This window comes from Nannospalax galili, unplaced genomic scaffold (genome assembly GCF_000622305.1).
Source record: "Nannospalax galili isolate Female #2095 unplaced genomic scaffold, S.galili_v1.0 scaffold976, whole genome shotgun sequence".
Lineage (NCBI taxonomy): Eukaryota > Metazoa > Chordata > Mammalia > Rodentia > Spalacidae > Nannospalax > Nannospalax galili.
Genome location: NW_008339381.1, coordinates 1,277,368 through 1,304,037, shown reverse-complemented (window position 1 = coordinate 1,304,037; position 26,670 = coordinate 1,277,368). Strand labels below are relative to the sequence as shown.

The following is a 26,670-nucleotide window of genomic DNA, read 5'->3' as shown; positions in this document are numbered from 1 at the left end:
TCTCTCTCTCTCTCTCTCTCTCTCTCTCTCTCTCTCTCTCCCTGTCTATCCCTTCCTCTCCCCTCCTCCTTTGAAGTGTCTCCATTTTCCCCATTTCTCCCTTGATAACACCAGTCTCCTATGGTCCTGCCTCTCCTTCTTCCTCTTCATTCCCATAATTCCTTGCATAACCCTCTTCCCCCTCCCATTTAACTACTCCATTCTACCCATTTCTCCCTTAGTAACACCTCTCTCCTACTGTTCTTCTCTCTTACTTTATATTTTGACAAAATAGTTGCCATAATTCCAAACACTGATGAATAATCAGTGGCATTACCAGGTTCTTCCAAACTAAGACTTGTAAAAAGTAGAAGTTATTCAAAGAGTTTCCACATAGAGTGTTTGTTGCTAGGTTATTAGGAAACCTGCAAATATTCCCTAACCAAGCATGTTTATGTCATCCAGATTTAGTCAATTACCTTCTTTCAGATTTCTGTAAATAATAGCTGTTGAGTACCTACTATGTGTTAACGGTTTTATAAAGAATCAATTTATCCGCAATGATGTTTTATGGTAGTTATTAGAATTCTTGGTTCCCAGATGAAAATATTGAATTTAGAGAATTTAAATTGCCTAAAGTCATACACCTAGGAAGTAGCAGAGTCGATAACATCATTCACAATGTCAAGCAGAATGCTGATTTCCCGAGTCTGGCTGGAATATTTCTACCAGTAAGTCTATAGAGCTAGCACAGCTTGCCATCTTGTTATAATCCCAATCACACACCCAATTTTGGCCCACCAGGGCACAAGTAGAAGACAGCTGAGGCTGAGCCAACAACTGAAGAGACTGAGATTTTCCTTAGTTTAGTTCCTACAGATATAGGGCTTGTCTCTAGGTTCCCACCTGTTTTAAAATCATTATAGATTCCATTTTTAACCAGGTCAGGTTACTCACATTATTACCCTGTATACATAACAAGTGTCTTCACAGGTGCCTGCCCTTGGCTGGAAACTCCAGTTTTCTATATATTACACAATATATATGAAATACGAAACTTATCTAAAACTTTTCTTATTTCCTTGTCGTTGACTCTTGGCATCTAATGCTAATGACTTTTTTCCATCTCTCAACTTTTACTAGAGAAGTTTTCTCATACAACAGATAGTGATTAACACAGAAACCCACAACTGGCCAAGCTGCAGAGAACAAAAGACTACAGAGTGCCTACCCCTGAATAGGACACCTATATCAAACTTATGCCTCTAAAGGCTCAGGGATCATTGCGGACAAGAAGGCAGAAAGACTGAGAGCCAGAGGTGGTGGATGAACATGAGGAAACAGAGTTTTCCAGACAGCTGGTCAGTTACTCATATGATCTCACAGCAATGGTGACAGCATGCACAGGTCCCATGCAAACTCAAGCCAGAAAAAATCCCAGCATAGACCTGAGGAAGTTGGTAGGAAGCTCCTTCCCCACCTAAGGAAATTGTGGCAAGAGATGGCTGCTGGGAGGGGCAGAGACAGCCTCGTTCAAACATGGGACTCTTGGTAGGTTAGCCAAGCTCCAGTAGACAGACCCACACTGAAGGACATTTGAAGATACAAATTAGACTCCATAGGTCATATTATATATAATAGAGTACATGAAACTGAATGGGGGGCAATAGGGAGAGAAGGAGGAGATGGGAAGTCTAATGAAAAATGCAAAAATTCAATTAAAAATAAAAAAGGGAGAGGTGAGGCTAATGCTAGGCATTCTTTTTTTAATTTAATTTTATTTATTATTTTTATTTTTTATATGTGTGTGTGTATTGCCTGCATGTAGGTAAGTGCACACATGTCTTGCAATGCCTGCGGAGGGCAGAAGAGGCTGTCAGCTCCCTTGGGACTGGAGTTACAGATAGTTGTTAGCTGCCATGTGGGTGCTGGGATTCAAATTCAGGTGTTTTACAAGAACAGACAGAGCACAGAGACTAGAGTTGCAACCCTGGTATCAAACTCCTCAGTTGATCTTTTGAAACCAAACAGCTACTGTGTGTTTCATATGTAAAACAGGGATAATAGCCACATGTACCTGTTGGGGTTTTATGGAATCAACTGAAATAATTTAGCAGACATGCTTGGAAACTTTATTAATCTGCAATTTTTCAATAAATGATATCTATGGATACTAAAGAGACAGAGGTTTTTTAAAGAGTTGGCATACCATATAATAATAAAGTGATACTCATGTATACAACTGATTTGTTAAAAGCTGAATTTTAACAAATGGCCATCATGAAAACTGTTTATGAAAAAAGTAATTTCTTTGTTCTCTTGCTACCAGAATTTATCACTTTAAAACAAGGGGAATTTAATACAGATAGAGTAGATTGAATATTTTATTATTCTATGAAAGTTTTCCAATAGCTACTTTAAAAATTACTACACTCCACTAGAAATAGTCATCTAATAATTTTAAATGAATTTAAAAATCTTTGATGACATTTTAAACTAATATATCTTACATAATCCAATGATTATAACCTAATCAATTAATATTCAAGCCAGGCCTGGTGGCTCGTGCCTTAATCCTAGTACTCTGGAGGCTGAGGCAGAAGCGACAAGATTTCAAGTTCACCCTGGGCTACTTAGTAACTTTCAGGCTAGTTTGGGCTACATAGTCTCAAAAAAGGCAAAACAAAGTCAACATGAAAATAATTTCAAACACACTCTTCATGCATATTCTATACTGCAAATGGTAGCCTTTCCTCAGTGGAAAGTTTGAAAAATTAATTTGGGGAAGGGTTCTGGGGCTTGAAACCAGGGCTTCATGCAGGATAACTCTGGATTCTTCTACTGCCGCTGAGACAGTAGATACCAGGATAAATTTCAATTAATTGAATGTCCAAAAACATGTGGAGCAAATATCATCCATGAATTTAAAAACATAGTTTGCTACTTCTTTTCTACTTTCTAATTAAATGCTTATGGAGAATCTGGGTTTCATCTGAACTCTTCAGTTAAAATGCTACAGTGGCCGGGCGTGGTGTCGTACACCTTTAATCCCAGCACTGGGGAGGCAAAGGCAGGTGGCTCTCTGTGAGTTCAAGGCCAGCCTGGTCTACATAATGAGTTCCAGGACAGCTGGGGCTACGGGGAGACCCTGTCTCAAAAAGACAAAATAAAATGCTACAGTGATAGTAATATATTACTTTATGGCTATATTTCAAGGTATTTTAATTATTCATTGATCTGTTTTGTAGGATTCTTTTTGTTTTTAATAATATTTTATTTATTATTTTTATGCATATGAGTGTAGTGCCAGTCCTGGGATTCTTTTTCTTTTAAGGCATTGCTTTTATAGACTTGTAGTTTCAGTGTTAGAGATTAATTGGGAATGGAAAGCAAGAGAAAAATAATTCCAACTGCCATTATTCGTATTGTAACAAGGATCTTCCACACTTCTTGAATTCTGATTGGTTGAGTCTCCATCTGATGACATCATAGGAAGGAATGATGTCACGCTTTCAATATTATGCCTGAAGTGAAGGTTTCAGCAAAAGGAACACAGAGAGAAAAACCCTTGTTTAAATTAGAACGCAGAGAGAAAAATCCTTGTTTAAATTAGACCAAAGCCAGAAGGTGTCTCTGAATGCAAAGTGTAATTAAAACTATTTTAAAATACACATTACAGTTCATACACCCAGTAAGAACTTTTTACTACAGGAACGTCCCAGCTGCCACACAGCTCAAAAGAGGCTGTGTTTTTCATGTTCAGCAATACACAGTTCAGGGAATGACGGTGTTGAGGACAGTGAAGATAAATCTCACAGACGTGGCAATCCTATTTGTTAAAATGTCACCTTTCATGTGAACAGTGTTAGAGTCATGAAAAATTGCTTTAGGAAAAAGGAAATTACTAGTGGAAGGTTTGGGTGGGTAGACTGTACCAGGAAGAATACATGACCTGGGATGCCCTTTCCTTGATATTGGTAGATCTGTACAAACTTGAGGTGTCAGAGCTATCAAATATCATTGTAATTTATTGGGCACTATGCATATAAAGAAGTTGAGCTGCTTTTCAGTTTGTGACATGCTTGCCTGGATTTCTTTCTCCTCTCCTTCTCCTTGTTTGTCTTTGAAGCTGGACCCAAGTTGAAAGGAAACAATCACAGAGAGGAAAATTTGCATGACATTTTAAGGTTTAAAAATAATTTCTCTTGGGCTGGGGAGATGGCTCAGGGGGAAAGAGCACTTGATGTGAAGCACAGAGGAGAGGAGTTCAAATTCCAAGAACCCATGGGGGAGCTGGAGAGCTGTTCAGCAGTTAAGAGCACTGGCTGTTCTTGCAAAGGACCCAGGTTGGGTTCCCAGCACCCACATGGTGGCTAACAACCATCCACATCTCCAGTTCCAAGAGATCCAACTCCGTCATCTGACCTCCGTAAGCATTGCATTCCATGGGTGCACTTATATACATGTAGGCACTACATCCATACACATAAGATACAAAATACTTTTTAAAAAGCCAAGCAAGGCTGTATGTACCTGTAACCCCAGTACTACATGCAGGGTTTGCTACCTTCCAGCTTAGTGCCATGTTCAGTGAATGACCCTGTCTCATGGGAGAACCGACGTCTTCCTCTGGCCTCCATGCACAAAAGGGTACGCTCATACATGCCCAAATAACTTTTCTTAACCCCTTTGACAAACAAACAAACTAGAAGTCACCCCGTAAGTAAATGATGGTGTTTACTTAAATCATGTCATCTGACTTCAGTATCCTCTCTTTCAGCAGTGACCATTGTAGATATAAAACCCACGGTGCATTAATGAAGCAAGTGTTAGCGTCAGTGTAATTGCATAATTTTAACCTAAAACAAACTCAAATTTTGTATCAGCGAGGACTCTATAAAAGAGTCTATTTTGTGTAAAATTTATTACCTGAATCCACATGTAAGTGGTGACAACGCCATGTTTAAGAGTACCTAGATTCTGACATAGGATGTACATATGAAAACGGAGGATGTCTTAGTGAACATTTGTCATTAGTCATTGTAGAAAATAAAGTGCTAGTAATACTTCTTCTTAAAAACCCTCACTTGCTCCTCCTGTTACTTGCACTAATTGTTCGAATTTCTCGCACTGGTTGTACCTGAGCCCAAACAAACTGAGTTTGTATTTCCTGCACATAGATGCAATGCTGTGCGTGCTAGGAATGCATACTTGTTCTTCTCAATGCATTTTGTGTATTGTGAACATAATGCACACATGTGTCTCCTCCTAATTACAAACTGTTAGGAAATAAAACCATATTCATAGGATTCTAAACATTAAACACCGTTGCAGGTGCACAACACATCAATTATTCTTTTTAAGAATGCTACTATACTATTTAGCAATACAAAGATGTTTTGTTCAATTTCCATTTGTCAAACACTTGCTTGGAACTGTTTCTGAATAATTTTGTATTAATTCACTTGTACTTATAAGAATTAGAAGTGTACAGTTCCAAGGATCCTGCATAATTATTTTTTGTGGTTTTTCAAAGAAAATCTTAAGGCTAAAAGTCACCATAATTATGATTAAATACTCATTTTGAAAGAAGAGAGTGGGTTGCACTCCTGCCTACAGCCCAGTGTTTGATATAGACATATGGTAATTAGTCACTCAAATATTTGTTGAATGAATGAAGTGATATTCCACTCTCTTCATTTAACTTACAGAATGAAAAAATGTGTCAGATTTTTATCTTTCCAAGAGTTCGGCCAATTTGTCACATGATCAAAAGCAAAGAGAAAAGATGTTTTTGGCCCATTCCCTGAATTTTCTCTTCAGCTCTTTAAGACACCCTTGGGTCAAATTCCTTTACCTTCCCCAGGGAGCAATTTTCAAAGAAAGTGATGTGCTTTCTACACTTAATTATTTTGCCCCTAATCAGCCCCTGGGCCCTGGATGTCCGTCAAACCTCTTGGGCTTGTTAAATAGACACACAAGAAGAAAAAGACTTGGGCACAGCACCTGTCTGTTGCTCTCCAGGAAGCTGGAAATTTGAAGTATGAAAAATTTCCACATATTTGACAATCATGGGTATTTTTTTAAGTCAGCTTGCATTGATAAAGAATTTTGTTCACATACATACTTATAGCTACTTTAATAGTGCATTAATGGTAAATCCTGCTTGAATGGCCAAAAAAATAAAGTAAAATAAAGGTCAGGGTGTTTCCTTAAATCACATATAGCCTGTAGTAAAAATGCCCTAAGGTGGGGCTATTGGCACCCACCACTTAGAAATGTGGGTAGAGTTTTTAACAGGTGGTTAAAGTATGATAAATAATTAAATGGTGGGAAGACATGTAGAGTAAAAGCCAGAACAAGAACACATGGGCTGCTGCTATTTTCCAATTCATGTTGACTTTGGGTGGCTATCACTGTCAAAGGCAGGACCTTTGATGTCCCCAAGGATTAAATTCATAGCAGTCAACCCGCTTTTCAATAGACTCGTGTGCCTTAAGGAGAACAGATGGTTAGGGGAGAGGTTGGACACAGAAGCAAATTTATCCTATCAAGTTGTTGGTGCCTGGTAAATGACTCTAAGAGAGGCTCAAATGGTCACATGACAACAATGTAGTTCAGAGGTCTTCAAGGTAAAGAAGGCCATTCATTAACTCTTTCCTTTCAGCATGCCAGCTGTCTCCTTTAAATAGCCATGTAGCAAGCAAGCTCTTATTGTTGCAGTCTCTCTCTCTCTTTCTCTCTCTCTGAATCCTAATGCAGATTTCATATGCCTTTAGAAATATCGAACTATTTCCATATTATAGTGAAGACACTAACTAAAATATTTTATTTTTGTACTCTCCAAAATGAAATCTACCTTTGAGGGGGAAAACCAAAGTAATGTTACAGGTAGTCAAGGCTGATGATCTATCTTTCTGGAGAGCCCTTGTGTTGTGAAATGGACCACAGGGCACAGTGACCACCCCGGATTTTCATTTCCCAACCTTCACAGCCCATAGCTTCAGAACCTTCCTTTCTGTACATATGATGGGAGAATGACTTTCTGTTTTGTTTGGGGCTTTTTAGAGGCTCTGTTTTTGAGAACGCTCTTCCTTTTATATGTCTTCTCCATTTTATTCATGCTCTTTTGTGAGTTGTCCCATTACAAAGGGCTGAAGTCCCTGCTCTTTCAGCACAGATCAGATTGTATGCATTGACCAGCAGAGCTCAGAGAGCCTGTGAAAAGCTGACCTAATCAAACTCTAGCATTGCAACTGGTCTGCTGTGAACACTCACTTCAAACAGCTAATGCTGCCTACATCTGCCTCCTGATTTTTTTCCTGTTACTTTATTTGGATTGTCTTTCCAAAAGCACTATTTTTTAAGTCATTTTCCCCGGCTGCCTCCCCACAGCAATATTTCCATGTATTTCTTTTTCATGCACCAGAATCTCGAATAATCCATCACATAGGCACAGGGTGGGTGGCTGTTCTGGCGATTGCCTCAGGGTGTTCCAGCATGGTCTGAGCTTGTCTGGTGTCAGGTCAACATTTCCATTCAATCCTGAGCCACCCAAGAGGGAAATACTGAAATTTCAGCCAATGGAAACCAGTAATACAACTTCATCATTTGAAATAAAAAGCATATGCAAGTGTATGTGTGTATACGTATAATGTGTATAGTATAATACATCCGTATGTGCATATCACTAGGAAGTAGATACTTGTACTTTTTATATTGCTTGATTTTTAAAAGCCAGGAAATATTATTGTGGTGGGAGTTAAGGTATGTTTCACAATTTACAGTCAAAACTTATTTTTTGTTTATGCCAAGCATAATTTCCTAACTTAATGTCTAACTGTGAATGGAGAGGGTTAGTGAGATTCCGCTTTATGATTCTGCATCTTGCTCCAGTTTCAAGCAGTATGGCAGACTAAACGTTCACAGAAACCCTTTCCAACAGAGTACATGTAAAACACTGAATAAAGCTGAAGAGAGCAAACAAGAATTTCTTATTTCTAAATGCTTTGTTGAGGCTGTTGGAAAAGTTAAGACTTGCTCAGGAGCAGAAACAAGGAAGCCAAGAAAGTAAGCAATAAAGGGGTCCAGAGCAAGAGCTGTCGGGGGTCTTAGTGAGCTAAGGGAGGCAGGGCTTGGGTCTGAATAGGGAAAAGGATCAGCCACATGTGGGGAGCTGTCCCTCACCAAAGACAGCACCCACATGTGTGACCTAGGAAAACACACGGCCCACAGACGTTTTGAGAGTGCGTGCCTGTCTCAGTCTCCTCTACTGAAAGGGAGGGAGGCCGAAGGAAGAAGTCTCCTTGAGAACCAAGAACCACAGCCTTGTGCCACTAAGTGTGAGAGTCAGAATTCACAGCATCTGTGTGGCTCTAAGTCTCTTGTGTTAATTTAAATCATCATAAGGAGCTGTGCGTACTTTCATTCAGCTCAGCTCCTTAGCGCATTCAGTACATGGAGAGGGAGCTGAATGATCCTCCCTGCAGGCTGTGGAGCAAGTGCTCTTAACAGTATTAAACCAGACGTTTAACATGTTTAAGATGGTAAATTTTATGTTATGTGTACTTTTTTATAATTAAAAAATTAATATATTTAAATTTAATTTGAAATAGACTCAGGTTGATAGTGCCTCCTAACACCTTACTAGAGACAAACAAAACCAGCAAAAACAGGGAAGAAGAAAAGCCAGGAATGGAGGAGCCCTGCAGTGTCAGTACTTGGGAGGCTGCGAGAAAGCCTGGAGTTCTGAAGACTGCCTAGCCTGCATAGTGAGACTCTGTCTCAAAAATGAAAAGTAAAGACACACAAAGAAGGAAGACTGACCTCTCACAATTTCCAAGGAGTCTAAGCGATGCTCACAACAGCAAATTCTACTCTAAAATTCAAGGCAATAATTTCCTATGAAGGACCCTTTAGGAGTGATTCAACAGCACCACATCAGTGTCAAAACAAAACAGCTAGTAGAAACCATGTTTACTAATTATAGGCTAAATATTGTATGTTTAATTTTTTTCTTTGATACAAGGTCTCACTTTGTAACTCTGTGGCCTAGAACTCACTATGTAGACCAGGCTAGCCTTGAACTCACAGAAAGCCCAATGACTTTGTGGGATTCAAGGTGTACACGACCACACCTGGCTGTGTATTTAATTAATTTAAAGATTAAATTGAAAATATGTTGAAAGAAATAAAAGTTATTAAGTTTAACCAAGCAGATTTAAAAATTAACTGAGTAGAACTTAAGAAAAAGCCTATCATAATGTTCTAAGAAAATTAGGAAAAGAAACAGACTGATTCTACTGGAAAGACATAGGTTGATAAAACTGAAGAAATTACAGCCAAGGATACTAGTGGATGAATAATGAGAGAGACGGTCACTGATACGAAGAACAGGTAAGAAGGTCCTGCATACACCGAGTTGGAGCTTATGATACAGATAATAATGAATGAGCAATATTTGCAGAGATGATGGCTGAGGTTTTCAGAAGCAATGAAGTTAAATCTTCATATTCAGTAAAGAATATATTCAAGTACAGAATAAAAAGAAATTCACTTTGAGTCATATCATAGTGAAAATGCAGAATAACAAACAAACAAAAAAACATGTTAAAAGCTTCCGGAAAACAAACAAGACAAAGTTCTTTAAAGGAAGAACAACTAATTTCAGCCTATTTATCAGCAATAAAAATGGATATTGGTTGAAAATGGAAGAGCACTGAAGGGCTTAGAAAAAAATAACTTGTAAATAGGATCTCTATTGGAAATGATTAATTCTGTTACATGATCCATTACCAATAACAGAATGATTATTTTCAGATAAAAACCACTAAATATTATAACACAGACATTCACTAAAGGAATTTCAAATGATGACCCTGAGGGGAAGTTGGGGGAAGGAGCAGTAGATATGGTCAAGATACCTTGACCATGTATGAAACTGTCAAAGAATAAATCTTTTAAAATTTAAAAAGAAATTATATTTGTCTAGGTATGTGACAGACATAGGGTTTTCTCTAGGATCTATGACCTGTCTAGCCATGTGTATTTGGCAATGTTTACACACCACACATGAGTTCCCTCCCACTGAGCAGTCTTTAAGTCCAATTAGATAACTGTTGGTTACCCCCAGATAAAAGTGCCACTATTGCACCAATAGAGGTAGTTTGCTGTGCTGGTCATTGTTGTGGTCATTAGGCTATAAAGCTGGGGTTGGATCACTGATTGATGTTTTTTCAGCTTGCAGAGTATATTCTATAACTATGAGAGCTAGTCTTCAGAGAGGTGGCTTCCAGGTCAATGCTCCAATGCTCCAAGTCTCGTGTCTGAAGTATGTCCTGTCTTCTGCAATAGAGTCTTACCTTCAAGTTCTGGGCAGAAATCAAGGGCTGTGGCATTAGCCTGTGTTATTTTGAGTCTTTTGAGCTACCCTGACCAAAAACTCAAAGGGAGGTTTCTCCTATGGGTCTAAATATGATTAAGATGTATTTTCTGAAATGCACAAAAATTCACTATATATATGAAAGAAAGAGAGCCTGATATAGAAAATATGTCCTAAAAATTTAAAGAGAGAGAAAGAATTGCAATAAATTATCTCACTGGCATTAAAATTAATTTAAATACACTTAATCTAAAGGTTTAAGACTATTGTTGGCAACATTGCCACATTCATTTGCATCATTAACAACAGCCAATATCTGTTGATGTAGTCATGCATCCAATACAATAGGAAACTGACTAACGCACTCTGAAAGCACCTATCTACATTCTAACCTGGGAAGCTCTGAAAGTGACCTTATTTGAGAAGAAGGTCTATGTAATTAAGTTAAGGATTTTAACACAAGCTCATTCTAGATTATATGTGTGTGTCCTAAACTCAATGGTGAATGTCCTTAAGGACAGAAGAGAAGACACAGACATAAACTAAAGACCACGTGAAGGCAGAGGCAGAGCAAAGCAAACTAAAGCAAAGCAACACTTGGATCTGCCAGACTATGAAATAAGCAAACGATTCCTTTGCATTCCCAGGGTCCTGTCAACACTTTGGTTTCAGATCTCCTCATACAGAACTGTAAGAAAATAAAGTTTAATTGTTTTGAGGTGCCTGTTGTACTTGTTACAGCAGCCATAAGATACTACTACACTACACTAGGAAATACTGCATTTACCACTATTTTTATTTTATTTTATTTTTTTGTATTTTTGAGACAGGGTCTCCCTGTAGCCCCAGCTGTCCTAGAACTCACTATGTAGACCAGGCTGGCCTTGAGCTCACAGAGATCCACCTGCTTCTGCCTCCTGAGTCCTTGGATTAAAGGCGTGTGCCACCACATCTGGCTATTACCACCACTGTTTTTATAATTGAACTTTCCAAACTTCAGATGTTTCAAACTACAAATAGGTAACAGAAACATAAGCATTTACGTTTTGTGTTTTTCCCTTCAGGGTGAAGCCATTTGCTTTTTCTTCATTTATATCTATGGACACAATTACTCAAACTGTTGGCAAATACTGAACAACATGGTACAAGACACCATGCCATGACAGCAAGAGATGAAGCAGGGACACCTGGAGAAGGGTCCTGAAGGATCAAATACCCTAGAGAGTACTTTGGTAACATGCCTAAGGTAGAATCTGACACACAGAGGGATAAGAACAGTAGCATTGATTTTAATTTATAAGGTTTCAAAAATACTAACTTCCAGGGCCTCTACCCTGTATATGTATAATTCAGTGGTAGAGAGCTTGCAAATTACACGTGGGAGCCCTAGGTTCAATGCTCAGCACTCGCAGAAAACGATCTTCCAAGTTAGCCACGGCATATCCCTATGTGATTAGCATTTCATTAACCGCATCACCAGTGATTTTTTTCACTTGATTGCCCACTTAGTCATACAGTAGTTACACGGATTGTAAGACAGCCTGCTTACCTGTCAAGGTGGGACATCACTGTTTTGGAGATATCTGCACCTGCTTCTTGCAGTACTTGGATGATCTGGAATGGTGCACGGGGGTTCCGTCCAGGATGGATAATGACAGGACAGCCAAGCTGAGCCTGTGCGTGAGCTGTGGCCTGAAGCACCTTTCTTTCACTCTCAGTCAATGGCCAGGAGCAGCCTATTTCTCCAATAACTCCACACTTGATACTGGTTCCATCAGCCCCATGGAGAATTTCATTAATAAGGACATCTGTAAGCTGAAGAGGAATGTTTTATAGATTGTGAAATGTATCAAAATAAACCCATCATACTATATAAAGAAAGGTATTTATTTAGTAATGTATTCTTTCAAAAGTAAATTTGGGGCTGAGGGGATGGCTCAGTGAGTAGAGAGCTTACCTCAAAAGCCTGAGGACCTAAGTTCAATTCCAGAACCTACATAAAAATGAAATGCTGGATGTGGTGGTGCGGACTTATAATCAGTGCTGGGGAGGCAAGATGGGGGAATCCCTGGAGCTCACTGGCCAGCCAGTCTAGCTTAATTGGTGAACTACAGGCCAGTGAGAGACCCTGTCATAAAGGAGATGGACAGTATTTCTGAGGGTGACACCCGAGGTAGTCTTCCAGCCTCCACATGCATGCTCCCCCCCCAACATTTATGCACGTACAAGCACGCACACACACACACACACACACACATACACATGCACACATGCGCATGCACACACACACACAAACACATATTCACACACACAATGTATTCACTCAGTAGTCATCATTCAATGAATACTGGTTAATGAGCAAGGCATTTTCCAGGATAAACTGAAAATTCAACAAGTTTTGCTAAGTCCAAGATTCAGTATGTTACTGAGGTGATTTGACAAGAAACTTGCAGGTTAAGGATGCTATAAGGAAAGGAGTGCATTCAGACTGAAAACAAAATCTCTAATTGAATGTGGGAGCAGCATCTATGAATGCTGTTGAATCTGTCAGCTCTATCAAGTAATTCTTTAATTCCCTCTTAAATCCTTTATTCAGCCTAGAAAAGTCACAGCACACAATGCCAGTATTACAGTATCTGCTTCATATGTATAGTAACTGCTAAGCATGATTTGACAAATGTGTAGTCCCTGCTATCTGCTTAGCTTTAAATAACAGGAACACATCCATGCACACACACACATGCACACATATGCATATAGATATATTTATTTAAATCCCCATTGAAAAGTAATACAGATGAAATTTTAAAGCACATTGTTTTACATTAACAGGTGTTTCATAAGGAGTTTAACCAAGGTTCTGTGCCTGTGAAACAGGAAATGGAATGTACACAGGACTATGAGTCTACATGTGTAAACACACATCACCATATGCACATGTATTTAGAAAGAGAGCACACAGGTGCAATAAAGCTTTGCAGCTAATTCTTTCTTTGTGTCCACGAAGTTAGCTTCCTTCTGCCCATACTTGTTTAATATCACAAGCAAGAGAATGGATTTTCTTCCAGTCCTCCTGGTTTGTAAAAAGAGAAGGAAATATAGTTGCAAAAGTACCAAGTCTCAGCCTGCCAAGACTTACCCTACAGTGAATTTTCAGTGCTTGTTATTATAAAATCTGACGGAAAAATTGATGTTACATAACTGAAGTTTATAATGGAAAAGTAAGACTTACAAGCAGGCTGACTCGCACTGCTGAGCCAGATATGTACAAACTAAGTACTTACACACTGCATGTTTCAGTGACCAGTGCATTGAGAGCTCCTTCCTCAACACATTTTCTTTATGAAACAGAATTTTACTAATTTGGGACCCAATTGGCAGATGTCTTTGCTAGCTAGCAAGTTTTTGTATCATATCCAGGAACATCTGAGCCAACGGCATCTGCACGGCTCAGGCCGTTCTGAATTTACACACAAATAACATCATAGAAAGGAGTGCTTTTACCTGTTCCACTGACATGGCCCTGGTCTCTGCAGAGTGAGTTGCATCCACATAAAACCCAGCTCCAGCTATGATGTGGACTCCGGTCTGCTCTGACAGCCACTTCAGTGTCTGCACGTCCCTGTGGATCCCAGTGGTGGTGTTTTCCACCAAAGCCCCTCCACCCTTAGCTTTGAAATATAACAATTCTTCCCTTATGGCTTCAGCCTCCTGGTTCAACTGAAGGTTCTCTCTATGGGAATATGGGTTTTTCTGAATCCAAAATAAATTTTTCATCATGATAGGTTCCTTGGAGGTAGCTTCATGACATGGAGGCGGTGGGTAGTAAAAACAGTCAAAGGTCATTGTCAAGTGCTCATGGGTTAGGGTGCGGCCCAGTTTGCTTGGCTCTATGAGGCCCAGAACAGTCTGTACTTTTCCACTTAAAGCAGACATTCCTGATGGTGTTGGGATATGCTCTAAAAAGGAAAAAGAAAAGCAGAATTAGAAAGTTTAACACAAACATACAGTCTGTTTCTAGAGGGTGAGAGGTTGTGACTATATACTGGTCTAAGAGACAGAATCAATAAAACTAGAGATATGGCCTCATTAATCATTCTGCTAATCCCAGAATCTGCCCCAATGCAGCCCCGAGTGACATGCATGAGTAACATGTCCCCAGTCATTTCCACTGGGCCTCCTCTGATGGATCAATTCCAACCTCATCTACTGAAACTATTTCTCAGTATTCTGTTTACATTTATATTACACTTAATTCTTTCTCATTAGTTATAGCTATGCCTTCTTGGATAATGTAACAAAAACCATTAAAAATCTCCTCTTCATAATCAATAACTTACATCAAAACTAGCCATGTATCGATATTGTTTCATCATTTCTCAACCAAATGAAATATATACTTGCTTCTAACCACTGTACTATCCATTTGTTAGTCAACTGAACAAATTTCTGCTGGGGGCCTGTTACATGTCAGAAGCATAACATTAGACCTCTAACCTGCATGGCTTCTTGGAAGATGCCCTCAAAATGGTTGAGAGAGGAGGAGACCCACAACTAGTATCAGTAATATAAATCAACAAGAAGAAACAAACCCTTTCACTTAGGATACTTTATGTCCAGTGCACACAGAAACTAACAGTTCAAGAGTACTTAAAAGCAAAAATTCATTGTTATAATCAAAGGAGCTATGGTGCTACCAGAGATGGCTGGCTTTAGATAGCAACTTGACACAATTTAGAGTCACCTCAGAAGAGTCTCAGTGAAGGATTGTCTACTTTGGGTTGGCCCATGGATATGCCTAGGGGTGGATTGTGTTAATTAAGTTCATTCATGTGGGAAGACCTAGCCCATTGTGGGTGGCACCATACCCTAGGCTGAGGGTCCCAGCTGAGCACAAGCGAGAGTGAGCATGCCTGCGTCTGTCTCTCCGCCCTTGACTGCAGATGTGATGGGTCAGTTGTCTCGAGCTGCCTGTGCTATAGCTAAAATAAGCCCTTCCTTCCCTACGTTGTTTCTGTCATGGTGTTTCATCACAACAACAGAAATGAAAAGAACACTATGGAAACAGAAACCAGCCTCTATCCCCACTGCAGCTGCATTCAGGCTAAGTATTCACCTAGTTTCTCTCAATGACAGCAAGAACTCCAACTCCATCCCTTTTGTGTTCAATGTACATTCCCAGCTGAAGAGACTTCCTGATAGAGGAGATGATGCTGAACTTGGTGAACATGAGCACCCCACAGCTGAGAGCATGGCCAGTGCACACCATCAGAAATGAAGCTCCATGCAGACACAATCAGACAGGAAAAATAGACGGGGCCTGTCTTCCGATGTTCTCAAGAGACGTTCTGAAATTATTTTTTCTCACATCCCTTTGAAAGCCTTCTCCAGCTGTCGTGGTGTGTGTGTGTGTGTGTGTGTGTGTGTGTGTGCACGTGTGTGTGTGTACAGGTGTATGTGTGAGCCTATACATGTGTACGTGTGGAGGCCGGAGATCAACCTTAGGCATTATTCCTCAGGAGCCAGGAGCCTTAGACCTTGTTTTTTTTACAAATATAAAGATTCATTTTTTAAATCTTTATGTATTCTGTGGTACATTTCCTTTTCTTTTTTCCTTATTTTTATTGAATTTTTGCAAATTTTATATATTTTGATCATATTTAGGCCCCTTTCCCTGTCTGTACATCCCCCACTGCCAGATTTCATGCACTCTGTCACATATATGAAGGCCTATCAAGTCAAGTTTGTGTCCCTGAATGTTTTCTGGTGTGTATCCATTCACTGAAGCCCAGTTAACCCATTAAGCATCACACCTTTAAAGAAACCCAACTCTCCCTCCCCTAGTAGTTATTCGTTGCCAATAGTTTCTCAGCTAAGGCTGAGACTTCTTCCCCACTTCCCCACTTCTATGCTGGGATTTTATCTGGCTTGAGCTTGCATGGGACTTGTGCATGTTGTTAACACTGCTGTAAGTTCGTATGAGAAACTTCTGTTTCCTTGTGGTCACCTGCTACCTCTGGCTCTTACAATTTCCATTCCCTCTTCTGCAATGGTCCCTGAGCCTTGGGTGGTGGAGGTTTGGTATAGATGTCCTATTCATAGACCACCTTATCTTGAAAGAGGATCTTTCATGGGCCTGGAGCTCACTGAGTAGGCAAGGCTGACTGGCCAGCGAGTCCCAGGGATCCACCTGTCTCTGCCCCCTAGTGTTGGGATTTACTTTTTATTTTGTACAGGTTCAGAAGATTGAACTCAGGTCTTCATGTTTGCAAAGCAAGCACTTCACTGACTGAACCATCTTCCCAGTCCCTTTCTCTGGTGTCCTGAGTATTTAGTTTCTCATCAGTAAACCAGACGATATACATTGCATAGGATCCCAGCATCATAAGAACTAAGTCAAATGGGATACTGTATGTAAAAATACTTGCAAAAGTGGCACCCGGGTCATGTTCAACAAATAGTAGTGTTGGTACTTTAGTTCTAAGGACTATTTCATAGTTCCTAGGTAACTTCCTTTAGAAGGAAATGGTAGATTAAAGAGATGATTTGGAACAACAAGCAAAAATAATTGTAATGGGTAAAGTGTATGACGTGTGAAAATGAAGTCAAAGGCTGGGGAAAGGCTTAAAAAATTATAGGTCAATTTGTATCCAGTCAGCTCAATGACTATGAATTTATATGTTTGAGATACATTTCCTGACAATGAGTACTTTACTGCTTGGTGCTTTTCACAAAATCTTTGGGACTGTGACAAATGTGGCATTTGAATTTTGTTTGACGGTACTTTACTGCAAGCCATGCTTCTAACAGCTGTGCCCATGGTATTGACTCAGAGAATCACTATACAATTGCCAGTCCCCACGGAGGCAAGAGTTTTCATTGATGACATTGTGCTGGATAGCTTTAGTGTCAACTTGACTCACCTGGGTTGAGGGAGCCTCAGTTGGGGAATTGCTTTCATTGAACTGGCCTGTGGCCATATCCATGGGGCATCTTCTTGATTGTTGGGTGATGTGGGTGGTGCCACCCCTGGGCAGGTGGGCCTGTGTTGCATAAGAAAGCAGGCTGAGCAGGGGCCAGGGAGCAAGCCTGTAAGCAGTGATCCTCCATGGCCTGTGCTCCAGCTCCTGCCTTCAGGTTCCTGCCCTGAGTTCCTACCTTGGGCTCCCTGATGAACTGTGACCTGGGAGATGTAAGACAAATAAACCCTTTCCTCCCCAAGTTGGTAGTGGTCAGAGTGTTTTGTCACAGCAATGGAGAAACAAACTAAGACAGACATCTAGGAACACACTGTTCAGATGAGATCCAGTATGTCACAGGCTGGAACTTACTGTTCAAAGCTTTATTCCTTCTTACTAAAAGTAAAGAGCATGTAGTTTATTTCTTTGGTTGATAGGATATCACCACCATTAAAAATAGATTCAATTCTCTATGCGGGTTAATTTCCTGTTTCCTTCCTTCTGGATGACAATGTTACAGATGTGTTCTGGACTGTCACAGAGGGGCAGAAATTAGGATGAATTGATAAAATACTACCACGTTTACTAGAAAAGTACCAAACCGTAAACTTAATTGATGTGTATTTGAAAGAGCAATGTGGTATGTTTCAAGCTTACAAGCTGTGAGTCTTTGTGAGAAAAAAAAAATCACTTAAGAAATGTCATCCCCTCTGGGAAACTCCTCTAATGCTCTCAAACAGAGCAGCTGGCTCTTCCTTTGATCACACGCAATGTAATCCACACTCGAAGGATAAGAAATGATTAAAGAACAAACACAGCCAGTACTGCTATAAGCTGGACTACATCTTAGCATGGGCAAAGCAGGCATGGAGAGGCCATGGTTCTAGAGCAGACAGGGAACTCTTTTCTGTCTGCATTCAGTCTGGAAGTCTCTCTCGGCACACAGGCAAGGAGATGCTCATGATCTTTCACCCCCGGGATGCGTGTTTGTAGAACCAGGAGTGACAAAGGATGGATGAGAGAGGCAGTGCACATCTGTGCAGATGGGAGTGACCACCAACACAAGAGCCTCAGCCTTTTCTAGAGATTTCCATAGAAAGTTTAGTACTATACACACCTGCACAGAAGACCACAGGAAAAAAGGAGAGCAGGAGCTAGAAAGACACCTGATCAAAGCTTTGCTGCATATTAACTGTGACCTATGAACAGTGTGTGAGAGTGATTACCATGATAGCCCAACCAGAGGAAGCAACCTACCATGCTTAATAGTGATCATCAACTTGACAGGGTCTAGAAAATGGAAGAAACAGGTGTCTGGACATGTCTGTCAGGGATTATCTAGATTAGGTTAACTGATTAGGGAAGACCACCCCTAAATGTGGGCGGCACCATCTCATCTCATGCCCTGGGATCCTGGAGTGAATAAAAAGCAGAACACTAGCTGAGCACCAACTTCCACCAACCCACTCTGTTTGCTTATTGAGACCAGCCACCAACCTGGTCCTTCTGCCATATCTTTCCTGCTGTGGTGGATTATATCCTCTGGAACGGAAAACCAAAATAAATTCTTCCTTCTTTAATTTGCTTTTGCCATGTTCTTTGTCAGAAAAACAAGACAAGTTACTAACCCTTTTTCTTTTTCTATTTAAAAAAATATTTTATTATAGTTATTTTATGTGCATGCATGTATTGCCTGCATGTAGGTAAGTGCACCTGTGCCAGATCTCCTGAAACTGGAGTTATGGACAGTTGTTAGCTGCCACGTGGGTGCTGAGATTCAAACCCAGGTCTTCTGCAAGAACAGTCAGTGTTCTTAACCGCTGAGCCATCTCTCCAACCCTAACCCTTTTCTTTTGTTTTGTTTTTTTGAGACGGGCTCTTTCTGTAACCCAGTCTGGCCTGAAACACACTATGTGACAGAAGCTCACATTGCCTTGAAGGTGAGCCTCCTACTTCAGGCTCCCAAATCTTGGAATGACAGGCATGAAGTACTATGCCTGCCAGCCCTTCTAATCTTTATGGGTCCTGAATAAAAAGAGAACATTGAACAGAAGATGAGAATAATAAAAGGAAAGAACAGATCAGTGCTGGTGCTAACACGGTTGAAAACCAGAGACAAGAAGTGGGATTTGATATCTTACAAGTACATGCATATGTTAACTTTCATAGGAGATGTGGAAAAATTGCTTGATGACTGAAGATTTGGTGGGAAGTTTCTATGTGACTGCAGTTCATTTTCCCTGACATTTTCATAGTTATTTCAGTCTGGCCATTATGATTAAGTCTGGTATTCTGTCTACCTATGCTGAATATCCTTTTCAGTTCCTGTGATGGTTAATTTTGATTTGCGACTTAATTGGACTGAGAGGCACCTAGGAGATTTGTAAAGCACACCTCTAGGTGTGTCTGTGAAGGAGTTTCCAGAAGTGATTAGCTCTTGAAGGTTCTGACTGAATGAGTAGATTAAAACCTGGGTACATTCATCTGGGGAAGAGTGGATGGCATTGGGGGAAGACTGTGGAAAGCAGGGAGTCTGGCCAAACTGGAAGACAGAAGTCACTGGGACATGTTCCTGGAGGCTATTGCTTATCCCAACCCTTCCTTTAAGTCCTTTTCTCTGCTTCCTGGTCACCATCAGGTGAACAGCTTCCTTTAGCATATTTTTTCCCAGCCATGATGCTCAGCCTTACCTTGGACCCAACTCAATAGAGCCGAGGGAAGTGGATTGAACTCCTTGAAGCCATGAGTTAAAATAAATGCTTCCTCTTTCAAGTGATTTATGTCATATTTCTAACCACACTGATGAGAAAAGTGAAACAACAACCACAACAATAACAAAAAACAGTTGCATTTCACATTTTAGAGGACAGACCTCTAGAACTCCAAATTCTTTGCCCGTGAATAAGTAAGATTTTTCTAAACGCACATCCTCTGTACTTCGTAGACATTATATTTTTCTTTCGATTCTGATTTCACTGTGTGTGAAGGTACTAGGGCTGCAGTTCAGAGACAATGGTCAAACTGGCAATTTGACCTTTACTGAACTGGTTTAAAATTCCCTACCCCAACTTCTTCCACAACTGTGAAAGGTCTAATCTCATTTTTGAGACACTCTGCTCCATTTCACTCGTTTTCCCCCTGAATAAATCCTCACTGATAAGGGAGAAGGGGAGGAACAAAGGCCAAATGTTCCCACAGAGACATGTAGAGTATTGCTCTCATGCAGCAAAAAACCACCGTGGTGGCTTGATTTGTGATGACACCAGTATAGATGGCCAGGAAGCTGAAGATGACACCAGTATAGATGGCCAGGAAGCTGAAGATGACACCAGTATAGATGGCCAGGAGGCAGAACAGATGGAACTTTCTAACTGGACTTGCTGACTTGCTGGTACTAAAAAGATACCCTGCAAATAAATGGTCCAAATATATCAACACTTCTATTTTTTATGTGTTACATCAGAGTACAGCAGCACTCTATAAACACTGCACTTAAAGCTGACATTTGATTTGTGAAAAAATATTTTAAAAACTGTATAATATTTTTTTGAAGCTTGTTTGAAAACTTGTATCACATGCAGGTTCAAATCTGTGGTCCAAAATGGTATAGATCTGCTAAGCAACGGCGACTCCAGGAGCCCATCCTGTACACACTACCACCTTTTGTCTTTCCCATGTATTTTTGGTGAAGTGATTCTGTGTACATAGGTTTATATTTTTGATATTAAAAATTGCCTAAAAACAATAACAATGCCTGAATTAAGAGAGATCCAGCCTGGCATGTGAGGCACAAGCCTGCTACTCAAGAGGCTGACACAGGAGAGTCATAAGTTCAAGACCTGCTGGGGCTACAGTGTGAGTTTAAGGCTGGACTGAAAATTTTAGTGAGGCTGTCTGAAAATAACATTCATAAAGGATTAGGGAGGATGAAGCCTGGGGTTCATGCCCAGAACTGTAATGGAACTCAACAAATTCCTCAAACTGCGAGATAACTGAGACAAAGTGGTTCGGAAATGCAAAAGAGCAGCTCATACCTTATATCTGTCGGTTTCATTCCCAAGCTTACCTTTTGTTACCCTTAGACTAAGAAAATTGACAGGTAATATGGCGATATTATGAAAGCTGGAGACCATGTCAGGCACTTGACTGAAGGATATGGCTTGGGGTTTTGAGCTGGTTAGTTTTGTCAGCTTGACACAAACCTAGACATACTTGAGAAAAGGGAGCTCCAGTGGAGGGACTGACTCTCTCAGACAGACATATGAACATGTCTATGGGACATTTTCACTATAGATGGTACCATCCCTAGGTAGGTGGGCCTAGACTGTGTAAGAAAGATAGCTGAGCAAGCTAGGGGAAGCAAACCAGTAAGTGCTGTTCCTCCATGGTTTCTGCTTCAGTTCCAGCCTCCAGATTCCTGCTTTGAACTCCTGCCCTGGCTTCCCTCTTCAATGATGGGCTATAAACACTAAGATGAAATGAAACTTTTTGTCTCCAAGTTGGTTTTGGCCATTATTTTATCATAGTAACAAAAAGCAAACTAGAACAGAAATTAGTACCAGAGAAAATGGACTCTTTAGGTCCATCAAACATGGGGCACCTGGTCAACCCTTTCTGTCTCACTCACACGCTGTGGATTTTGTTAACAAGTGTTACTTCCTTATGGATTTTGTTAGCTGTTTAGTAAAGCAACTCAAGCCATATTCTCATTACAAGGGAACAAGAAGAAGGGGAAGATGGAAGGCAAATGGCTTTGCTTATGCCAAATGCAATATTACTAGAGTGACGTCCTTGAGTTGGGACATGTGCAATAGTATGTCAAAGCATGTTTGACAGTTCCATATTAGTCCTTTTTCCTTCCCAGAAGAAGTTTCCACACTGGATGCTATGAGGATACTTAGGGTAATGTTTTAATTTCATTCTTAACAATAACCTTGAAAACAAAACATGTCGAGTCACTAGATAAGACAGCTACCACAGCCCTTCCTTTAGAAAGAGTGCTCCATAATGTGAGTTGGGGATTTAGCTCAGTGGTGAAATGCCTGCTTAGCAAGCACAAGGCCACGTGGCTCTCTCTGGGTCCAATTCTCCAGGATGAGGGTCCTCAGATTTTCATAGAGGGAATTTCTACAGCTAAAGGTTGTCACCCAGAAGTAGCAACATTTTGAATACTTTTAAACAAAATATTTTATTATTTTTATTTTGTGTATGAGTGTATTGTCTGCATGTATGTAAGTGCACCTATGCTGTGTAATGCCCATGGAAATCAAAAGAGGGTGTCAGATTCCCTGGGACTGGGGTTACAGATGGTTGTTAGTTACCATGTGGGTGCTAGGAACCAAACCCGAGTCCTCTGCAAGAGCAGCCAGTGCTCTTAAACACTGGAAAGACACATGTGCAGACACACAGAATGCCTGTGGTTGAATTTCAGGTTGAGGTTTTTTGAAACTTGAGAGGAGAACTTTAGGAGGATGAGTGTCTTGAACCTTGACTTAGAGTTCTGACTCTGGTGTTTCCTCACACTGCATGATTGGGAAAAACTTAAAAGCTTCTGATGAGTTAGTTTTCTCACCTGAAAACTGGAACACTATCCTGAACTGCCACATATGATTCAAAATAAAGGGCAAAGAAGAGAGCACCTCAAAGCACTATTTAAATCATAAAGTGCCATACAAATGTTTGGGATTGTTATTATACACTAAACTTTGAATTATTTCCCAAATATTTGCTTAGTATCTGTAGGAAAATGTACCTAAACTTGTTCTTTTTAAAAAAAACTAACAATAGGGGGTTGAAGTTTATGAATCAAACTGAGGCTCTAATTTGCTTATAAATGAATTCCTGTACTTGAGGCCTGGGATTGTTAAAAGTAGACTGACTGTTGCGATTGACATCAGAGCTCATTAGGCTTTTGGAAATGCCCACCAAAGTGATTTCAGCTACAGGCGGTCCTCATTAGCCATGGGTAACTGGAACTGGAAATGCCTTTTTAAATGAATGTGCTTAATACGGTGTATTAGTCTCCACAGATGGCCTTCAGTGAGCATGCCTCCCAATATTCCCATTCCTGTGCAGGCCTGGGCTGGGCTGGCCTGTGCCTCAGTGTAACCAAAGCAGAATGATAGAAGTGATGGGATTGATGGGATGACAGTCTAAGACCGAAACCTTCCTGGAAGATCCTTCCTTTGTGTTCTGGGGAACCCGTGAGTTACAGTGGAAGAACTTGGTCTGTATTCTCATGTGGTTAAGGAGAATTCCTGAGGAGGAGGACCTCAGCCCTGACACAGGAAAAGATGGGTCTCCAAGTCATTCAGCCTCAATGAACTCAATCCTGTGGAGGTACCAGGTGAGTGAGGGACCATCTTTGATATTCTTGTCCTGCAAAGACATCAGATGACTATAAGTCTAGTTCCAGGTGACTCAGCAGAGTGTGATCAACCCAGAGAGTTCTGGGAAATGATAAAAGTAGTTGTCTGAGCCTTAAGTTGGTTCCATGGACTTAACTTTGAGTCTCCCCCAGACAAATTTATATATTGAAAACTCAATCACTAGTGATAGTATGATGAACATGGTAGGATTTGGAGACGTAATGAGGTCATGAAAGCAGAGTCCTCAGAATGAGACTAGTCCTCTTACAAAGGATGCCCCAGAACTGCCCTCTGACGTGAAAAGACACAGCAAGATGGCAGTCATTTTAAGAAGATGAAAATCCACAAGGGCTGCTTCCCTGGGCCTGCCGGACCCGCAGGCCTATCTCCGACCCGCAGGCCTCTCTCTCCGGTGTGAGTGATAGTGCCCTCCTTGCCTTGATTCTCCCAGCCTCACTCACCCTCCCATCTCCCCCACTGGTCTCTCCTCCTAGCCTGGGTCCTGTCCCATTCCTTGTCTTGATGCCCCAGACAACTGGGGAACCACCACTGCTTCTTCTAGATCCTATGCATCCAGACCAACTCAGTTCCTTCTTGGGTCCCCAGGGGCGCCCTGGGCCTGGCCCCACCCTCACCTCCCTCTGCCTCCCTGGGTCGGCACAACCCACCAGCCTCTTTCCTGGATGCTGGGGCTGACCTTTACTCTTCCTGGTCCTCTGTATCCAGACCAACGGCAGCTCCTCAGTGCAGTCTCCAGGGGCCCTTAGAGCCGCCTCCCGCCCCCATCTTCCTTTGCATCTCTGGTTGGCACAGCCACCAGCTGCCCTAGACCAGCATCTTTCCTGGGCCTGGCTCCCAGGCCAGTCCAACCTCCAAATTCCTGAGGCCAAAGACTATCCTAGAGGGATCCAGACCTCAGGAGAAAGCCTGAGAGCATCTGATCCTCAACTGACTTGGGCCTCTGTGGGAACTCCTGAAGAAAAAAGCAATCTGGCCACTCCAATATAAAATCAAAAGAGAGAACTGGAAGCTTAGTGGAATCAGCCTTTCATGCCCAAAAATTAAACCACAAAGACACATAAAGTTAACAAAAAGAGCAGACCTAAACTTGAAGGCTCGAGTCTCACACAAAAATCAGAAACTACAAAAGAAATTCACATGTCAAAATCACAGAGAAAAAACAACATGAAAACCCAAAATACCATATCCCCACCAAATACCAATAGTCCTCTAGAGGAGTACAATGAGAACCCCCTAGAGATAATGCAGGACATGGAACTCAAAAGAACAATTATAAACATGATAAAAGAATTCAGTGAATTTAAAGAACACACAAAGAAATCAAAGAACTGAAGGAAGATAGGGATAAAGTTCTGAATGAATTCAGAAAAGAGTTAGAAATATTGAAGAATACTCAGGCTGAAATGAAGAAGGAAGTGAAACACTCAGTAAGCCAATTAGAAACGACAGGAGAAAGCCTCTCCAATAGGATAAATAAAATGGAAAACAGAGTATCAAGACTGGAAGATAAAGTGGACAAACTAGGCCACTCAAGCAAAGATTATGAAAAATTTAAGAAATCACAAGAATGGAATATGCAGGAATTGTGACACCATAAAAAGACCAAACTTAAGAATCACAGGCATATAGGAAGGAGAAGAATCCCAAGATAATGGCATGGACCAGATCTTCAACAGAATCGTGGAAGAAAATTTTCCAAAATTAAAGAAAGGTATGCCCATACAAACACAAGAGGCATATAGAATACCAAATAGGCAAGACCAGAAAAGAAACTCTCCACAGCACATCATAGTAAAAACACTAGATGTACAAAACAAAGAAACAATACCGAAAGCTGCAAAAGAGAAACAAGTCACATATAAAGGGAAACCCATTGGGATTACAGCTGACTTTTCAGTGCAAACTCTGAAAGCCTGAAAAGCCTGGACCAAAGTATTCCCAGTTTTAAATGACCACAGATGCCAACCCAGACTTCTATACCCAGCCAAAATGTCTATTATAGTTGAAGGGGAAAGAAAATTCTTCCATGACATAAATAGGCTGAAGGAATTCATGTCTACAAAACCAGCCCTTCAGAGAGTTCTGGAAGCAATACAAAGAGCTGAAGAAAGGGATGACTATACCCAAGGAGTTGTGGAAAAAAATTCAATGAAGGTATAACTGTGGAAAGGTACAGCTACATCACAAATGTAAATAGAAATAAAAATGACAGGATTCAATACTCATGTTTCATTAATAACTTTAAATATTAATAGACTGAACTCCCAGTCAAAAGACATAGACTAGGTGAATGGGTTAAGAAACAAAACCCATCTTTTTGTTGTCTGCAAGAAACTCATCTCACTTTCAAGGACAGATACCATCTTAAAGTGAAAGGATGGAAAAAAATATACCAAGCAAATGGTACTAAGAAAAAAGCAGGCATACAATTCTAATATCTGAAAAAATATATTTTAAATTAAAACTAATCAGAAGAGATAAAGAGTGCCACTTCATTCTGATCAAAGGAACAATAAATCAAGAAGATATTACAGTCATGAACATATATTCACCAAACTCTGGTGCACCCAACTTCATCAAAACAATACTACAGGACTTTAAGAACCAGATTAACCCCAACTCATTAACAGTAGGCGACTTCAATACCCCGCTATCTCCATTAGATAGGTCAACAGGCCAGAGACTTAACAGAGAGACATCTGAATTAAACAAAACCATATATCAAATGGACTCAACAGACATCTATCGAGTACTCCACACAAACACCAAAGGACATACTTTCTACTCAGCACCCCATGGAACTTTCTCCAAAATCGACCATATACTGAGGCACAAAACAAAGCTCAGCAAATACAAAAAGACTGAAGTAATTCCATGTGTTCTATCAGACCACAATGCAATAAAGCTTACATTCAACACCTGAAGAAGCCAAAATCACCACATGAACACATGGAGATTAAAC

General features: G+C 40.5%; 1 protein-coding gene across 1 annotated transcript in view; it reads right to left on the bottom strand.

Moving 5' to 3' along the window:
* Pter (phosphotriesterase related) overlaps positions 1-26,670 on the bottom strand; it is an 86,097-nt gene that overhangs the window by 17,022 nt on the left and 42,405 nt on the right. Inside the window, exons 2-3 of the mRNA XM_008833890.3 lie at positions 13,865-14,319; positions 11,910-12,175 (exon numbers count right to left, since the gene is read on the bottom strand). Of these exons, the coding sequence (XP_008832112.1) occupies positions 11,910-12,175; positions 13,865-14,296 (698 nt within the window). The 5' untranslated portion in view covers positions 14,297-14,319. The remainder of the gene's footprint in view (positions 1-11,909; positions 12,176-13,864; positions 14,320-26,670) is intronic.